Here is an 18,316-nt window from a genome sequence, read left to right as displayed (position 1 = left end):
TCATGGAGTAATAATCAAGGGCACCAACCACAGTATCATCCAAATCCACCTCAATATCCTAAAAATAGACCATCTTATGGGCTAAATCCAAGACACTTTTATGACACTCAAAGGCCACAAATTCCGCCAAATCAACAACCACCACCTCAAATGACTAAACCAGAGGTATCCGCTAATTCATTGAACTAATTTATGACAGAAACCAGATCCTCCATTCAGAGCTTTGAAATACAAGTTGGCCAACTTGCAAAGTTAACAGCGGATCATATTCAAGGGGCTTTACCTAGTTCAACTATGGTGAATCCCAAGGAACAATGTCAAGCTATCACTTTGAGAACAATGGCAAGAAGATAGAAGATCAACATGTCACTAGGCCAGCACAAGAGGAGGTTACTGAAGACCTTCCAAACACAGAAAAGCCAAAATACATCGAGTCTACACCAAAGATTCATTATCCTCAGCGATTCTGAAAAGCTAATCTTGATAAGCAATTCTCAAAATTTCTCGAAGTATTTAAGAAACTTCACATTAACATTCCTTTTGCAGAAGCTCTTGAAAAAATGCCTATTTAAGTGAAGTTTGTGAAAGAGATATTCTCTAATAAGAGAAAAATGGAGGATTATGAAACTGTGGCTTTGACAGAAGAGTGTAGTGCAATAATTCAAAAGAAACTTCCTCAAAAGTTGAGAGATCTCGAAAGCTTCACTATACCTTGCACCATGAGGAATTTTCATTGTGAGAGAGCTTTATGTGATTTAGGTACAAGCATTAATCTAATGCTACTGTCTGCATTAATCTAATTCTGTTGCATATTTTCAGGTTCAAAAACCAAGGATTTGAGAAAAGCATCGGTGTGTAATTCACCAATAGACATTTTTGCTAGGAATAAATAAATAAATACAAATATTATTATTATAGAAATTAAACGTGATGCATGAGCACAATTAAAACACATAAAATAAAGTTTAATTTCCATGATAAAACTTTCTAACAATTAAAGTGCCGCCTTAGGGTCGGTCAAATTAATCTTAGAGAATTTATAAGACGTTCTTATCTTTATTGTTTAAAACTTAAAATAACTCATTATTTTCTCTTTTAAACATTAAAATACCACTTAGTTTGGTCAAGTTATGATTATCCACTGCAAAAGCTTAATCATCACTTTGTGAGTGTAACCCATTATTTTGGAGTTCATGACTTAACTTTGGACATGCCGCCTTAGGGTCGGTCAAACCTAAAATACATCATTAGTTCCTATCTTTGTAAGAAATGCAACCTTGCTATTGACATGTCTAGACACCTTCCTTAGGGGGACGAAAACAAAGTCGTCGCAAGTCTCTATTCACATCTCACGGTGTTATATTAATAATGGAGACCACGGGTTATGTTTGAGATATCAAACCTCTCCCACTCACTATTTTAAAATAAGTGTTTTTAACCTAATTAATTCTAAATTAATTATAGATTCTTTAAACTTTATGAACATAATTAAAATTTGAAAGAAAGCGAGTTTCTAGGTCCATATCCAATTTTAAATTAAGAATTATGTTCATCTAAACTTTACTAAAATACAATTTTAAAATAAAGTTGGTTTAAAGAAATTAAGTCATAAAGACTTAAAACTGGTGTGATATTTTACCAAGTTTTCAAAGAATAAAACTAAGTAATTTATATGCAATTAGTTTCGCAAAACAATTCATATAAACATATAGGACAATCCTAATAATCATGTTTCTACCAATGAGATGCATGATAATGACTGTGTGGGTTTTTTATGTATGGCACAAAATGCATGAACAATTATCAATCACATGAAAAAAATTATTTAAATAAATAAATAACCAATAAATCTTGAATCGGGTGCTTTTGGGTATTTCTAATTTTACAACCTCTTTATAAAATAAAATAAAACCGTCTTGATCTCCATTGGGCTTCTTTACTTTACTTTCGGTAGGATATGTGTCGTTGTTGGTGCAGAATAATAATAAGAAAACAATTTTCAAATTATCTTGATTAATTAAAACAAAACTTTTAAGTATTCATTATTTTATTTTCCTTTTTAATTAAAACATCTTTTAATTAAAAAACTGAAATAAATTTAATTAAAATCTGTTATATTTTTTAAAAAAAATATTTAAATAATATTTTCAAAAATGTTTGTTAGGATAACAAATTATCTCATTAATTAAATATCAAATTTCTAATAAATAGGATATTTAACATTTTTTTTTTATGAAAAGAGAATATATTGAACCACAACAACCAATTACAACTCAAGCTCAAATTGAGCACCCTCAAACAGAGACATTACATTCGGGGTAACTTCTCAATAAAAGCTATATCTTTGCTCTTCAATTTAGTCCTAGGAAGTCTAGCAATTCTAGCTTTCAAATAATACTTTATCAAATGATCAAATCTATCAACAGTCATAGAGCAAAAATTAAACAGACAATTGTTTCTATTCCACCAAATCAAATAGACTGATGCAGCTAAAGCAGTTGCTGCCAACTTTTGCTTCAGACCCTTAGGCCTCCCAATCATCCAAGAGGACCACTCTTCAAACTAAACTGGCCAAACATCATTTCCCAGCCATGCAGCAACTCTAGCTATAACCTGTTGAGAGAACTGGCATTTAAAAACAGATGGCCATGATTTCCTGTTGCATATCACAAGTCGGACACATAACAGATTCTAACTTCAAATGGCAATGCACCATATTATCTCTAGTAAGTAAGTGCCCCATAGTAGCTTGCAATAAAATAAATCTATGCTTGGGAATCGCCAGATTGCACCAAACCACATTAGCAAAACGAACCCTCTCTTTGTTTAGCAGCTGAACATAGAGATTTCTCATATTAAGCTTGTTCTTCTTAACTGCCTTTTCCAGCACATCTCTAGTGATAAGAACTTTCAAATTAACCAGCTTACGCCAGTACCAGCTCACATCAGAATGAAACTTATAATCCCAAAAGCTCTGCCCTTTGAGATAAATGGCATCCACCCATTTCACCCAAAGGATACCTTGTTTAGACGAAATAACCCAAAGGAACTTAGCTAACAACACCTTATTCCATTTAGACCCTTCCTTAAATCCAATACCACCTAAACTTTTAGGCAAGCAAACCTGCTCCCAAGTCGTGAGATGAACTTTGCTTCTATTTTCATTACTTGTACTAGTCCCCCATAAAAATCTTCTACATAAATGATCAATCTCATTAATGACACTCTTTGGGAGGAGGAATATACTCATCCAAAACGATCTTATCCCCAATAAAACAGAGTGAATAAGCTGTGCTCTCCCAGCAAATGACAGAAGCCGACTGGACCAATGATGAAGTTTCAAGTGAATCTTTTTTATAATAGCAGCACAGTCACTTGCCTTACATTTAGTAGGCCTGAGAGGAACTCCAAGATACTTTAGAGGGAAAAAACCTTCAGTAAATTGAAGTCTCGCCAGAATATTCTTAGACTCCTTCTCTGCCTAACCCCCAAAATACACCTGTGACTTAGCTAAATTAGCTGTTAAACTAGAAGCAAGACTAAATGAATTGAAACACTCTTTGATAATCTAAACAGAGCTAGCGGCTCCCTTACAAAACAGCACCAAATCATCAGCAAAACAAAGGCTAACCAAATTCAGCTTCTTACAATTAGAGTGATATCTGAATTCCTTACTTTGGGAAGCTTGAATAAGCAACCGAGTAAAGTATTCCATAACAAGAACAAATAGCAAGGGAGAAATAGGGTCCCCTTGTCTAAGACCCTTCCTACCAATAAAGCTTCCTTGAATTCTACCATTCATCAAGATTGAGTAAGATGTGCCCTTTAAACAAACCATAACCCATCTAATAAACTGACCAGGAAAACAGTAGGCTGTAAGAATATCCTCCAAAATTTGCCAATCTATCGTATCATAGGCCTTGCTAAGGTCAACTTTCATCACACATCTAGGGGAGATATGTTTCCTCTTGTAACCTTTAATGATATCCTTAAAGATAAGAATGTTATGAGCCAACAATCTATCTTTAAAAAATGCTCCTTGATTTTGGTTAATTAACAGAGGAAGAACCTTATTCAATCTACCACATAGCATTTTTGAAATACATTTGTACAGAGTATTACAACAAGCTATGGGTCTATACTCCACTACCTTAGTAGGATTCTCAACCGTCATAATCAACGAAAGATTTTCATTATTAAGTTCATTAGGCAGCAAACCATGATCAAAAATACCCAAAATAGCATCTGATATTTCATCTCCTATCTCTTCCCACATTACTTTGAAAAAACCTGAACAATATCCAACAGGACCTGGGCTCTTAATCGAATTAATACTAAACATAGCATCTTTAACATCCTTCTTGGTGAAAGGTTTTACCAATCTCAGCTGCTGATCTAAGGACAAGTTGCCTCCATGAATAAAACACTCTCTTTGAATTGGAACAGAAGTCGTACTGTGACTACCCATGATACTACGAAAATGATTTAAGAAGTGAGCCACTACATCCTCAAACTTCTCATTGACCTGCCCAGCATCATTAATAAACGAAGTAATTCGATTAGAGGCCTTCCTCTGTTTCAAACAAGCATGAAAATAGGCTGTATTATCATCCCCAAATCTAAGCCAGTTGACTTTGCTCCTTTGCCTTAGATAACTATCATAGTATTTGGCTTGATAAACAAAAGTCTCAAAAGTAGACCGCTCCTCTCTTTGAAAATCAGCTGAATGAGGGTCCTATTGGAGTTGACATTGGGCAAAATCGTAATCCTCTTTGGCAATATTAAACTTGTGCTCAACATCACCAATCTCCCTTCTATTGAACTAGCGAAGGACTTGTTTTAGCCTCACCAATATCCTGGTAATTCCCTCTAAACCATGAGCTTTGATCGACTTGTGCCAGCTTTGCATAACAAATTCCTTGAAACCTTCATGTTCAGTCCACATATTGAAGAAACAGAAAGGATTAAAGCCTAATTCCAAAGCTGAAATAGCTTTAATATTACAAAAACAATGGTCAGAAATTACATCCCACTTTATATATGCTATAGAATGAGGAAACAAATCCATCCAAGCTTCATTCTTAAAAATATGATCCAGTATAGAGAATATTCTAGCCTCAGCAACTTGGTTATTGTCCAAGTGTAATGTGAACCAATAGATCGAAGCTCATCCACCAACCCCATAGATCTCCATCTCTGAGCATCAGCCATTTCTGCACCAGACACTACACGCCCTCCTAGCCAATCATCAAACCCAAACACAGAATTTAATTCTGCAGCCACAAGCCAAGGTGTAAATGGAAAAGATAGACAAGATAAATCCTGCCATAACTGAATCCTCTCCTGAATAGTGTTTCTACCATACACAAACGTTAAACAGAATTCTCTACCTGAACACAACTCTTTAACATAAGCATGTATAAACTGATCACTGTCTTGTAAAACTTCCACTGACATAATATTGAGCTGCCAAACCAGCAAAATTCTACCTTCATTAGCAGTCCCCTTATAAAACTTCCAGCCAACAAACCATCATCTCCTCAAATTTATTACCACGTAACTTGGTCTCTATAAAAGTACCTATACCAATTTTATTCAAACTACAAAATGCACGAAGGGATCTCTATTTTTTCCTTTTATTTAGGCCTCGAACATTCCAGCTAAATATGTTGTACTCCATTTAAAATCTTTGATGTAGTGAATCCCAAATGTGTAACCTCCATTCTCTTATCTTCCAAAACACTATATGAATTCTTCAACTTATTCCGAGAACTAGGAGCTAAGTGCTTTACACCACCCATTCTTTTAGGAGTGATCCAATCTGCCTCCTGTGCCTCCCTTGTGTCCCATCTCTCCTTACGCACAACTTCCTGAGAGTTTTTTTAGACTTTGCCAATATCTGAATCAAGTTGAATTGATATCGAATGGGAGTCATCTCTCTCCTTAGATACCTTTTTCTGTTTGTCTTTTGAGACTGCCTCATTAGCTAAACCTGTAGTAACTGATAAAATTGTCTGATCAGTGGACTGTTGTTTATATTCTCCTTCAATATTCCTTTCTTTCTTCCTCCAAACCTCACCCTGTTTTCTATTACACCAAGCCTCGGTATGACCATAAATTCTGCATTGCTTACACTGAGTCGGCAACCATTCAAATTCCAATAGTTGTTCCATCAATTGACCTATTTCATTCAAAAATTGAATGGACCTAGGAACCTCATCTGATATTTCAATCTCCACTAACACCCTAGCGAATTGCATCATAGATCGATCTTTTGTTACTTTATCTACTAGTATAGGCTTACCAATGGTACTCATCAAGGCACTCAAACATTTAGTACCCCAGTATTGTAGCCTCAAACCAGGAAATCTCACCAAAACAGGAACAGATTTTACTAACCTCATATCAGCTAAATCAATTGTCCACGGTCTCACTATAACTGGTTTTCTATCGAAATGGATAACACCAGCTTCCAACACCAAATCTCGAGTAACTTCATCTCTGAATTTAACAAGAGTATACCCAGCATTTAGTCTTGCAATCTGATCAATACCTAGTTTACCCCACATTCTCTTAATGAAGCCCTCAAATACTACAAACGGGGGATTGGCACCAAGGACCATACACACCACTGCTGAACCCCAGAATGAAGCTTCAACTTCAATCTCCTCCAAATCAACCTAAACTATCCTTTGCCCATCACGAATTAATGGTTCCTCAAATTTAAGTCAAGCTCCTCCTTGATTCGGTAACATTGCTCGAAAATTAGACCATTTATCTTTGGCTAGATTTTGAAAATCATTTCCAGGCTCTACTTGATCACTCCATCTCACACCAGTCTCCTTCACCCCAGACTTTCCCGCAATCATATCCAAAGAAATATGCCCTCCAATCTCAGGAAATTCTACCAATGTATCCTTGAAAATCTCCTCCATCTCAGCCGACGGCTCTTCGTCAACATTAGTCAACTTCTCTTCGAGGCAACCTGGATCGATGGTGCTTCAATCACTAATAGCAGGCTTCTGGTTAATCTTCTTGCGTCTCACCATGGAGAAACCTCACGCCTGTAAATGGCTCTTTAGATGGTACGGATATTTAACATTTTAAAAATTTTAAAAATAACAAAATATTTTCAGAAAAAAAAAATTCTGGACCAGTAAGTCGGGGACACGTGGCACCATTTGGTGCTGCCGGGCCATTTTGTACGGACTCGTCCGTACGACATCCCCTGCAGTGGCTCGAAGGGTGGCCTCGGAGGAATAGTGGCTGAATTCTGAATCCCGGGCTCCGTTTTGACATTTGTGTGATCGAAATTACAATTTTATGGTGTCAAAAACCGAATAAAATTACATAAATCCTATGCCTCATAATGGCTTACACAATGATCTAATCATAAACAAATCCTAACCCGAAACACCATACAATTAATGATTCAACATTCCCATGCATTCAATCATATTAAGCCATCCATTCATTCATAAAAAAAATGCATAAAACTAAAACCACACAGATTCAATATATATTTATATGTGAAGATGGCTCTGGTACCATTTGTTGGTTTGTATAGATTAAATCAGAGATTATACGCAGTGGAACAACAATCAAAATTGTTAATTTAATCCCACAAGATTTCTAGATCTACTTCTTCACATACATATATATATATTGAATCAAAGATATGAATAGAAAATTACTTCAAGTCCTTCCTTGCTGCTATCTTTTTGTATGTCAAAAATCCTTTAGATCTCACACAAAGGTCTTCCAAAATGTTCTCAACACATGAGAAAGTTTGGATCTAAGTTTGTAAAGAATAGTGACCTATGCTTTTATCACTGTTCTCTTTCTTAGAGAGATTTCACAATATATTTTCTTTCCTTGAAAAGTATCGTTCTGAAAAACTGATATCTTATATTTAATATATTCAATATATTAAAAATAAAATATTAGTTATTTTAAACAATTTGAAAATAACTAATCCGTTCTTAGATTTTGTTTAAATAATAATATTTTAATCATATTACAATATCTCATTATTTATTTAATATTTAAATAACTAAAATTTTGGAACTAAGAGACTGCCATGAGCTTCTTATGCGTGTAGCATAGTGACTGTGCACTGTGCTACACATGTACGACATGCAAAGGAAGGCATGTGATTTTTCCCAATTTTTTCTTATTATTTAAATACCAAAAATTCCAAAAATAAATTATATTTTTGTGAAATCAAATAATTAATTAATTACACATAATTTTACAATAATTATGTTTAGTGCATAGAAAAAGATTTTACTTATCAAATAAGTCCTTTTGCCCATTTTTGTATTTACCTTTGTTAGTGTTTGTTTGAGATATTTCGAGGACCATGGACCTATAACATTAAGCTCCAATAAATTGAAACTAAATAATTAAACTCTATAATTATAATAGTTAATTTATTAATTCTGATATTTCTCCACTATAAATTTAGAATTGCACTCTTTATGTTATAGATATAATTTTACAGAAATCTTATTCTAAGATGTCCATTGATATAACCATCTTACAATAGTTCAACCCTCTAATTAATTAGTTCATAAATTAGAATGGAATAATTATCATTTTACCTTTCTAATTTACTTCTTATTCCTTAAGTAGCATTAATTCACTAGTGAATAATTAATCTATAATCTAATTATAGATTTGAGCTCAAAATTATTCAGTTCCAGAATTAACCCTTAAGGGAACTAATATATGATCCATTAGGAAAGATTAGATTTCGTATTGTTGATACATGTTCCCAGCCATCAATGGTATTAAATCTCCAAAACAAAAGTCATTAGCCTCATTCTATAAAGAGACCTTAACGAATGAATCAAAAGATTTAATAAATATGAACAGGAGTTCATGAACACTGAAGATTTAGGTTGATCTATAAATGATCATCAGTTATGATATGAATTACAAGTCTTTATTATTAAATGGTTTTTGGATAAAGACTTTTATTCATATCGGTCAATGTCATATATAATCATATTATATAAAGCACCTTTACCGAGATGTCTTACCACATCAATAATCTGAATCTAGATTATTTGTATCAACATGAAACTCAAGAAACCTTACTTACAGCCCCAATTAAAGAATTCCATAACTTCAATTTGTTGTTATTGACTATTTTTATTCATTCATGTGATCTTAATTCTCTCGTACTAATACAAGATCACATCCTCAATAATGAATATGGAATTTTTTTGATATTTACAAAATTATTAAAACAATAATTTAATAATCTAAATATAACAAAAATTGACCATTGTATTTATTTATTCATTGAAATAATAAATTTATTTTACATGCTTTTAGGACATACTCCTAACAGTTGTTTCCTGAACCTCTCATGTAACAACTCCCATCTATTCTCAATCTCTGACTGCGATAAAATTGCTGCCACAACCGGTGCAGCATTCCCTAGCGGAACCTGCTATCCTAGAAGTCTGATCTCATCCTCCTCTCTAAAGTCTCGCTTGCATATTAGCAAGCACTTACTATCAATCTTGAGGGGCAGGTGGAGGGTTCTGACCCTGGTTATCATCTTTAGCCTAGACCTCTACGATGACTAGTCGTTTTGATCGCCTTCTAATAATTTCCCAAGTGTATCTACAATCAATGACTCGGCCTATCAGACAATGATAACAATGTCCAGGAACCACCCTGTGGTCCAAAACCAAACAATAAAAGCATACACACTTAATAGTAGTGCTAATAAGCACATTCTTTATATTTACAAGCATCCGTAGTGCTAATAAGCACATCTTTTGTATTCACACAACAGTCAAGGGTCAGGCCCTATCAGTATATTTCATGCTTCCTATTCTAGCATGCAGATATGATATACACATCTCACATAAGCAGTTAAACACATATGTGACACATTAATTACCAAACCATGAGTCGAGTTTTCTTTAGCAGCAAGCGTACACACTCAACCTATCTTTAGGAACCATTAACCATGGCAGGTCTGATACCAAGTTGTAACGCCTTACTAATCTAGGACTGTGACACCGTGTGTTAAATATAGTGCTCAACTCGTTAAGTGAGTCCTTCAGACTTAAAAGTGTAATTTAGGTTAAATAAAAATTTTGTTGCTAAAAATTTTGGCCAATGAAGTTAAACTTTTCATTAGAAAGGTACAACTAAATACAAGGGATCCCAAATGTTTTAAATGAAAAATATAGTTACAACAAAATTATAGAACTAAGCGACCTAAGCAGAAAAAATTGAGCGAATAACCCCATGTTCCTCAAAATATCTCGACCATGGCAACCAAGTAGGCTGAGTATGTACACACTGCCTCTTCAACTCTCTAACTCATGGTTGATCTAGCTTTCCTTTACCCTTGACTGCACAATAAAGCACCCGTGAGCCGAGGCCCAACAAGAAAACTATAACGACATTTAAATCTCATAATAACCATGACAAGAGATCACACAATTCACGACAATCCAATATTCATTCATACGTCTTGTACTGAACCCATGGGTTCATAACCCTTTAAGTGGCCCCGCCATCTTGACCTGCATTTCATATGTAATTTGCCGAATACAGCCAGTGCCGATCACTCATAGATAACTATACAGCAATCAGATGTGGCAGACAAAACCAGATAGAATAACACAACCATCATTCACAGTTTAAGCATAGTCATAACTGTTTTCAACCAACACTTGGTGCAAATTCTAGTTTTCTTACATATGTCCTGAGCAAATTATTGAAGCGACCCTGAGTACGACCCCTTTCACTTGAGCGTTGCAGAAAACCCTAGTCACAACACCAATAGTACATTAATTAGAGCTAATTCCGATAAGAGGCTCCAAGACAAAGCCCTAGACCTCGGGACCTTGGATTCCACTAAACAGGATAGTTGAATCATCCCCTGAGCCTCCCAGAGCTCCCTTATCATTTTTTTCCCATTCAGGGACGCAGTGCCACGACGATCTGAGTAAAATCCAGGCTCAAAGGAACTCAAGCAGGCCGTGGCGCTCGACCCAAGCGCCGTGACACTACCATGAGAAACCCAGAACTGCATTTTTCCCTGCAATTTCAAACACTCAATCCCAATTCTAACTCGATTCCAATCAATATTTTACATCTAATCAACCTTAGACTAACTCTATAACTCCAGTACAACATAAAAACACCCCAAACAACCAAAAATTCAAATAATTATCATAATTCACCATTTGAGTTTGAATTTTGAAACCCTCAAAAATCCAAAATTCAAGCCCAATACCGAGTTTTCAATCCAAACGCAAGCTCAATAAAAGTTAAGAATCCTTTATCCACCACCACTCATAAAATTTAAGTCCCTTAGACACATGAAAATACAAAATTTACTTTAATTCTTCAAACTCATCAAGAACACATAGAAACTCAAAACTTAAACAATCATACCTATGAAATCTCAAAATTCTTAGGCACAGTTGTGTGTTGGGCAGCTCCTACTTCCTCCAGTACTCAACCACTCTCCAAAATTCCCTATTCCAAGCCCTTAGCTAAACCTTGAGGTTGTGCTCTTGGGAGGTTTCTTTAAACAAAGGCTAAAGAAAAGAGGGGAAGACGTAGAACGTGAATGGGAAGGGATAGAAGACTTAGCATTAGATTTTAATATCCCCAAGGTCAAAAGACCAAATTACCCTTCCTCCTAATACCCTTTCTTAATGAATCCCAAGGTGAAAATGGTCATTTAGCCTAAAAATTCCCACTAATCTCAAATTATACACCTAATCTCCAAATTAATCAGCCAACTCATACAATACAATTTATTCCCCTTCAAATACTCTCATTTAACAATAAGTTTCAAAATGTGTAAAATTACCAAAATACCCCTTGGCTCACCCCAAACTAGGTATTAATTCATGTTTTGACTTTTCTGCTAAACTACTCAAAAGGATCAACTCCTGTCGAATATCACATATATATCCACATAATAATGTGGTCTCAAGCACATAGCATACAAAGTTGCAAATACACCCTCCATGGGCCAAATTTACTAAAATGCCCCTTCTAAAACAAAAGAGGCCTATAAGCACATTTAATACACATAAACATGCATAGAAAACCATTTCATAGTATAACTCATATAATCAACATAATCAAATATATATAACTAAAATCACATATTTCACCAGAATCCTAATTATGCCATCCCAACACACTAACCAAGGTACGAAACCTCATTAGGAATTTTGGGATACTACAATGTCAAAGTTCATAAACAAAATCATGAATTCAAAAACATCTAGATCTAGAAAACCTAGGATCTGATGCCAATTGTTTGATCTTGAAATTTAATTCTAGATGCATGCTCCCTATTTTTTTTTTCAAAAACATAATAGAAACATAGAATAGCATGGCATACATATGAACATTAGATTTGTAAATTATAAACAAATACAAAGATGTAGAAACTACAAATGCACAACAGAACAATAACTCCCTCTTTTATATTCTCTAACCTTTGATTCCTGGTGGTAGAAAAGTATTGTCAAGAATATAAACTGCTTAGATTGTGTCAAAGTCTTCCAAGCCTATCTTTAAATCAAGTATAACAAAGAGTAGGAAATTTCTCAACACATGAGCAGCCAATACAGGAATAGACTGTCTATGTTTTCACCTACCCAATGAAACAACTGAGACTCACTCATCAAAACCCTAGACATCACATTCATTATATAGGGAACTTACTGGGCTTTATTTAAATTTAAATTTAAATTCAAATTAATTAGATTAATAAACAAAAAATCAAAGCCTTGTGCTCCCACAAATAAACTTTTCCCCAATCTCTTTGTTTTGAATTAGGCATAAATTCAAAATATTTTTATTTATTTATCTTTAAATTAATTGATTAAATCCTTATTCAAATTAACTAATTATAATTTGAAAATTGATTTAATATTATTTATTTATATTGACGCTAATTTATCAATATTAATAATTTTGCCCAAAGATTATCTTTTATTCACAAATTCTTATTACATGTAAATATCACTAAATTGGCCTAGTCCATTTGATATTTATAATTGACAATTAAATCAATTGCTTGAGTCTATTAAACTTGATTTGATAAGAGAAGACATGTGGACCATGGATCCATGAACTCGAGGTACAATAAGTTCCCATGAGTTCATTTATCACAATAAATTATCTCACAACTTATTAATTCCTTCTAACTCCACTATAGACTCAGAGGTTGACTCTTGAGTTCACATGACTTATTATGCTAAACCACAAATACAGTATCCATTATTATAGTTGTTACAGTCAGTCAATCCGATATCTATGTAAGTGTGGGCAATACTGTAGGATAAGTTGGTGACGAACAAGTCAAAAGATTTAAATAATGTAATTAGCAAAATATTATCACTCAAAATTAAGATCAACATGACATATGGTAACCGTTGTGTTGACGGTGAAATCTCGTCAACGAAATTAGATCGGAAAAGTCAAAGATAAGTCAAGTGATATTCAGATGAGAACTTAAAATTGACTTATGGAAGGATAAACACAGATCAACAATGAAGTAAAAACTTTATATTGCTTAATAGCTTCAACTTACAAGCTATATTTATAGCTGGGCTCTAATGGCCCCCTTATACATGGTGGTCCCTTGGGACCAATTAGAACATGAGTACATTGCTAAAGTTAACAACACAGGTGGTAGTGGTGCTAGAAGAGCGGTGGTCTTCTCCAGTACGTGTCAGAGGTCTGCAAAAGTGCTCCTGTCTTGGTGCCTTATTATGCCTCCACTACTTGTCTGGTACGGACCTCATAAGCGTGCTGAAGGAGTTCGTACCATGTACCATTCTTGTACTGCCATTACTTGTCTAGCATGGACATCATGTACGTACTTTAATTCTTCTTGGTTCGTAGGCACATATCGTACCTATACGGCCTCCTCGAGCCACAAGCTTTTATCCTCACAAGGTATCATGGACTTCAAGTGTTGGCACCCTTAAATTATTCCAAGGTGCTTGGAAATTATGGACCTTGTGGGATGGCACCATGAAAATGAGTCGAGAGTTGTCTCGTGATGCCTCTGTTAAGCCATCCCCAATAATCCTTGTGGTGTGTGGTCATGCGAGGCGAGGCCCCTAGGCGCGCGAGACGGTCATCTGGGCGAGACCCCCTAGGCGCGCAAGATGGCACCTGGGCGAGGCCCCTAGGCGCGCGAGACGACACCTGAGCGAGGCCCCTTAGGCACGCGAGACAGTCACCTGGGTGAGGCCCCTAGGCACGCGAGACGGTACCTAGACTAGGTGAGGGTCATGGATGTGCGAGGCCGTGGCTGCGTGAGGCGCGAGATGGCACCTTTGCAAGGCCCCTTGGAGCGAGACCATGATGCACAACCTTTGGCGCGAGGTACTTGGTGGTGTCACGAGGTGAGGCACGTGAGCCCCTGGTGGTGTCGCGAGGCCATGCGTGCGGACCACAGGTGGTATTGCAAGGCCATGTGCGCGGGTCCCTGGTGGTGTCGCGAGTCCATGCGCACGTGGGTCCTTGGTAGTGTCACGCAGTGTATGACTCAGGTGCCCTCGACATATATGGCTCTGGCGCCCCTTGCACGTTGGTAGGCGTAAGCCTTAGGTGCCTTTTTCAACTCTCATGTATGTGAGTACATCTTCACCTATGAGTATGTCAACCTCGCTCGACACCCCGGACCTCATTATGTGAGGGCCTTGTGCACCTATCCTTTTGCAATGTTTATTTTGGCCTCTTAGCTTAGCAGGGCCAAACCCCATGACTCATAACGTGTTGCTTCCCCTGAGACAACCTCCCATTTTCAAAAGGCCTACAGGCTTAAGCCCGATAGCATGACTAAGCGACCTTTATCCCTGTGTTCCGACCAGGGACTAGAGAGTTTTTCTTTAGTGGATTTTTGGCATCCACACATTGTTACATTGATTAGATTTGATAACAATGATACTTCTTTCTTCATCAATAATCAATATCGGTCCTAGTCCAATGTACCTATATACATCCGATCTTATCTGCTTGGTCAATATACCTTGGATAAGACATCACACCCCGGATGTGTAAGTAAATCATATCGTAGATTACCAAATCGATGAAAATACATTGCATTGACTTAATCTTAGTACTCATTCTTTTGAACATATAATTACAATTATAATCCTCTGTGACCTAGCCAATATAATTGTAACTATTTATATGTTCGGGATTTTCTAAATATTTGTATTATTCCAATAATCATGTAATAAACACAAGCAAGCAACACGGTTGTCAAACTAAATAATTTCTACTTCTTTTATTGAAAATATAAAATCTCATTTCATGTCCATCATGGTTTTATAAGGGCATAAAATGGACAAAATAAATTATGGGTTTCAAGAGATGCCCAATGCACGGATGTACACAAGTCACATGCTATGACAAACAAAGCAGGACTTCGCCCAACATTCCCCAACATGGTGCCTCATGCACCTAGGACACTCTGGAAATGCCCTCCATGTCTCATCGCCACCCTAGCGGCCCATCCGCATATCCTGTGGCCTCCTATCTATCCCTGGAACTAAAACTGTGTGTAAGGTCTTCCTTTTCTGATCACTGGGGCCTTCGCTCCTACCAAAACCTGGAAATGGAGGTCCTAGCTTGCTAGAATCCCTTCTGGCTGCATTATCACGCCTGATCTTGTTCTCAGTGCTCTTAGCTGTAAGCACCTTCTCCATAGCGTGTGCATAAGTAGTCACTCCTTGCACAGTAGTAATACGAACGTCCAGGGCTATCATAGGTTGTAGCCCCTGTAGAAATCTCTCTTTTCTGGTCCCATTAGTGGGCACCAGATCCCCAACAAACTTTGCCAATCTGTCAAACTTCAAGGCGTAATCGGTCACTGACATATTACCCTGAATTAACCTGTTGAACTCCTCAGCCTTCGCATCCTTAACTGCATAATTGTAGTATTTCTCGTTGAACAAGGTTCTGAATTCTTCCCACTCCATAGTGGTAATTGCTTTAGTCTGGGATACCACCTCCCACCATATTCGGGAATCCCCCTGAAACATATAAGTGGCACAGGCCACTCTCTCATTACCATCTACCCTCATAAAAACCAGGATAGTGGTTGTCATGGTCATCCACTCCTCAGCCTTCAGTGGATCAGAACCGTCCTAAAATACTGGAGGGTGTTGCTTCCCGAATATCTCATATAGGGGTTCCCACCTGTTTCCCCTTGCCAGGGGTTGTACTATTGCCGATACCTCAGGTTGTACCACTGCTGGTACCATAGCCTGTAGGTTCCCTGCTGGAACTTGTTGCTATCTCAAGAGGCGTATCTCTTCTTCCTGTCTCTCTAACCTGGCTTTCATGTAAGCAAGCACTTGGTGCCAGCTTCTAGAACTGGTGGTGGGGCCTAGCCTTGATCATTCCCTCCAGTGGCCTGTAACTCTTGGCCAGTCAATCTCTCTAACCTTCGAGGGTACATTTTGACACTAAATTCACCCTACAGAGATAAAATCGACCATTAGGTACGTCATAACTATACCACTTGCCACTTGATGATCCAAGATCATCAGATAACATATATATGCAATGCTAATAAGCATGCCATCACACAGTATATATTTTCATTCATAGTGCTAATAAGCACCTCCTGATATCCATCAGCAAGTAACAATACATACAACCATATGCAAGTATTTTTCACAAATCCAACATAGCTAATAAGCATGTTCTTTAATTCTCACTAGTAATAAGAATGCTAATAAATATTTTCCCCTGGCCTATATACAAATAATAGCTCTAATAAACGGTACCCTTGCATCCACAAGTAGTAAATATGCTAATAAGCACATTCATGCAACAATCAAGGGCAAGGCCCTATCAGATAATCTCATGCTTCCTAAACAGGCATGCAGATAAGGCATTCATATCATGTTTGAACAGTTAAACATAAAAACACATAACAGTTACCAAACCCTGAGTCGAGCTTGTCTTTAGTGGCAAGTGTACATGCCCCGACAGTCTTCAGGAACCCTTAAACCTTGGCATCTCTGATACCAAGTTCTAACGCCCTCCTAATCCAAGAGTGTTACACTGTGTACTTAAAATTGTGTCAGACTTGCTGATCATGTCATTTGGCTTAAAGCGTGTAACTAAGGTTACTGACAAGGGTTAGGGTGAATTTTTTTTTGTCAAAGAACCATTGACTTTTATTTCTAAAGTGTTATACAACATGGGATCCCAAAATATTACAACACAACTGTTAAAAAGGGTAAATACATAACAAAATTTACATCAGCCGACCTTTGCGGCTAAACAGGGCTATAACCCTAGTTCTCGTGAGATAACCCCGGCCGTGATGGTCGAGCAGCCACATATGTACACGCCGCCACCGAAGCTTTCCAACTCATGCCTTGTCAAGCTTTCCCTTTCCCTTACCTCCACCACAAAGCACCCGTGAGTCATCGCTCAGCAAGAAAACAGAACGTATAACAACAGAGTGTAACGACCCAAATTTGTTAATAAGGCTTAGGGCCTCGATTAGTGTGTCTGGAGGGCAATAAATGATTTAATATGTTAATATGTGGATTTATGTGAATATATGGTAATGATGCATGTTTAGTTGAGTTAAATGTGCATGTGGGCCCCGTCTGGATATTAGGGGCATAAATGTGATAAATGTTATATATATGTGATATTTCTATGCAGCACGATCCGAGACAGTCCTGGGGAGCAGTTAGCCAGGAAGTCACAACAAGGTTGAGATTCTGACTCGGGGTGAGTCGAGGCGTAGTTTGGGTTTTAGATGTGTTATGGAGTTATCGGGTTGTGAAAATAAATATTTGGAGATATATTTAAGGATAGAATGTCTAGGAGGGAATATTCAGGAAATTTACCATTTTGCCCTCGGGGACGTTTTGGTACCCCGAGCCTTGATGTAACCACATAGACTAAGTTAAATAAAACAAAGGAAGGAAACATTTAGAAGCCTAAGAAACCGACATTTACTTCCTCCCAGCTGAAGACAGATCTTATCTCTTTCTCACTTTCACTCCCTAAGACAAACTCAAGGAAAATTCTGGTGGAAGCTAGTTTAAGCAAGCAATTGGGCTGAGAAATCTTAGGAGCTAAAAGCTTGAGGATTAAGGATCAAACTCAGGGACCAATCTTAGCAAAGGTAAGCTTTAATTATGAAGATTATGTTTAGAATTTCTGCTGGTTATTAGATATTGCATGTTAGTTAAGTTTGATATGTTCTTGAGTGTCTTGGTTGAGTTTTTGGAGCAGATTCTGATGGGTTTTGATGTTGATACTGAGC

At 36.8% G+C, this 18,316-nt stretch overlaps 1 protein-coding gene across 1 annotated transcript; it reads right to left on the bottom strand.

Annotated features, from left to right (window-relative positions):
• Positions 1-2,632: 2,632 nt before the first annotated feature.
• Positions 2,633-6,569, bottom strand: LOC133796064 (uncharacterized). Its single transcript, XM_062233544.1, has 6 exons — positions 5,952-6,569; positions 5,718-5,870; positions 5,154-5,466; positions 4,850-4,992; positions 3,605-4,735; positions 2,633-3,481 (listed from the first exon to the last, which is right to left on the bottom strand). Exons 1-6 carry the CDS (start codon positions 6,567-6,569, stop codon positions 2,633-2,635), a joined length of 3,207 nt encoding a protein of 1,068 aa, XP_062089528.1.
• Positions 6,570-18,316: the final 11,747 nt, after the last annotated feature.

The sequence above is a fragment of the Humulus lupulus genome, chromosome 8 (genome assembly GCF_963169125.1).
Source record: "Humulus lupulus chromosome 8, drHumLupu1.1, whole genome shotgun sequence".
In the NCBI taxonomy this organism is placed as follows: Eukaryota; Viridiplantae; Streptophyta; class Magnoliopsida; order Rosales; family Cannabaceae; genus Humulus; species Humulus lupulus.
Note: the sequence above shows the minus strand (reverse complement) of the source record. Positions and strands in the feature narration are given on the sequence as shown.

Coding starts and splice junctions, on each gene's coding strand:
- LOC133796064 (XM_062233544.1), bottom strand. CDS start 6,569: ATGTGGGGTAAACTAGGTATTGATCAGATTGCAAGACTAAATGCTGGG. Junction 5,467..5,717: donor TGGAAGATAAGAGAATGGAG/GTTACACATTTG, acceptor CTGGTTTGGCAG/CTCAATATTATGTCAGTGGA. Junction 4,993..5,153: donor GGATGAGCTTCGATCTATTG/GTTCACATTACA, acceptor GTAATATTAAAG/CTATTTCAGCTTTGGAATTA.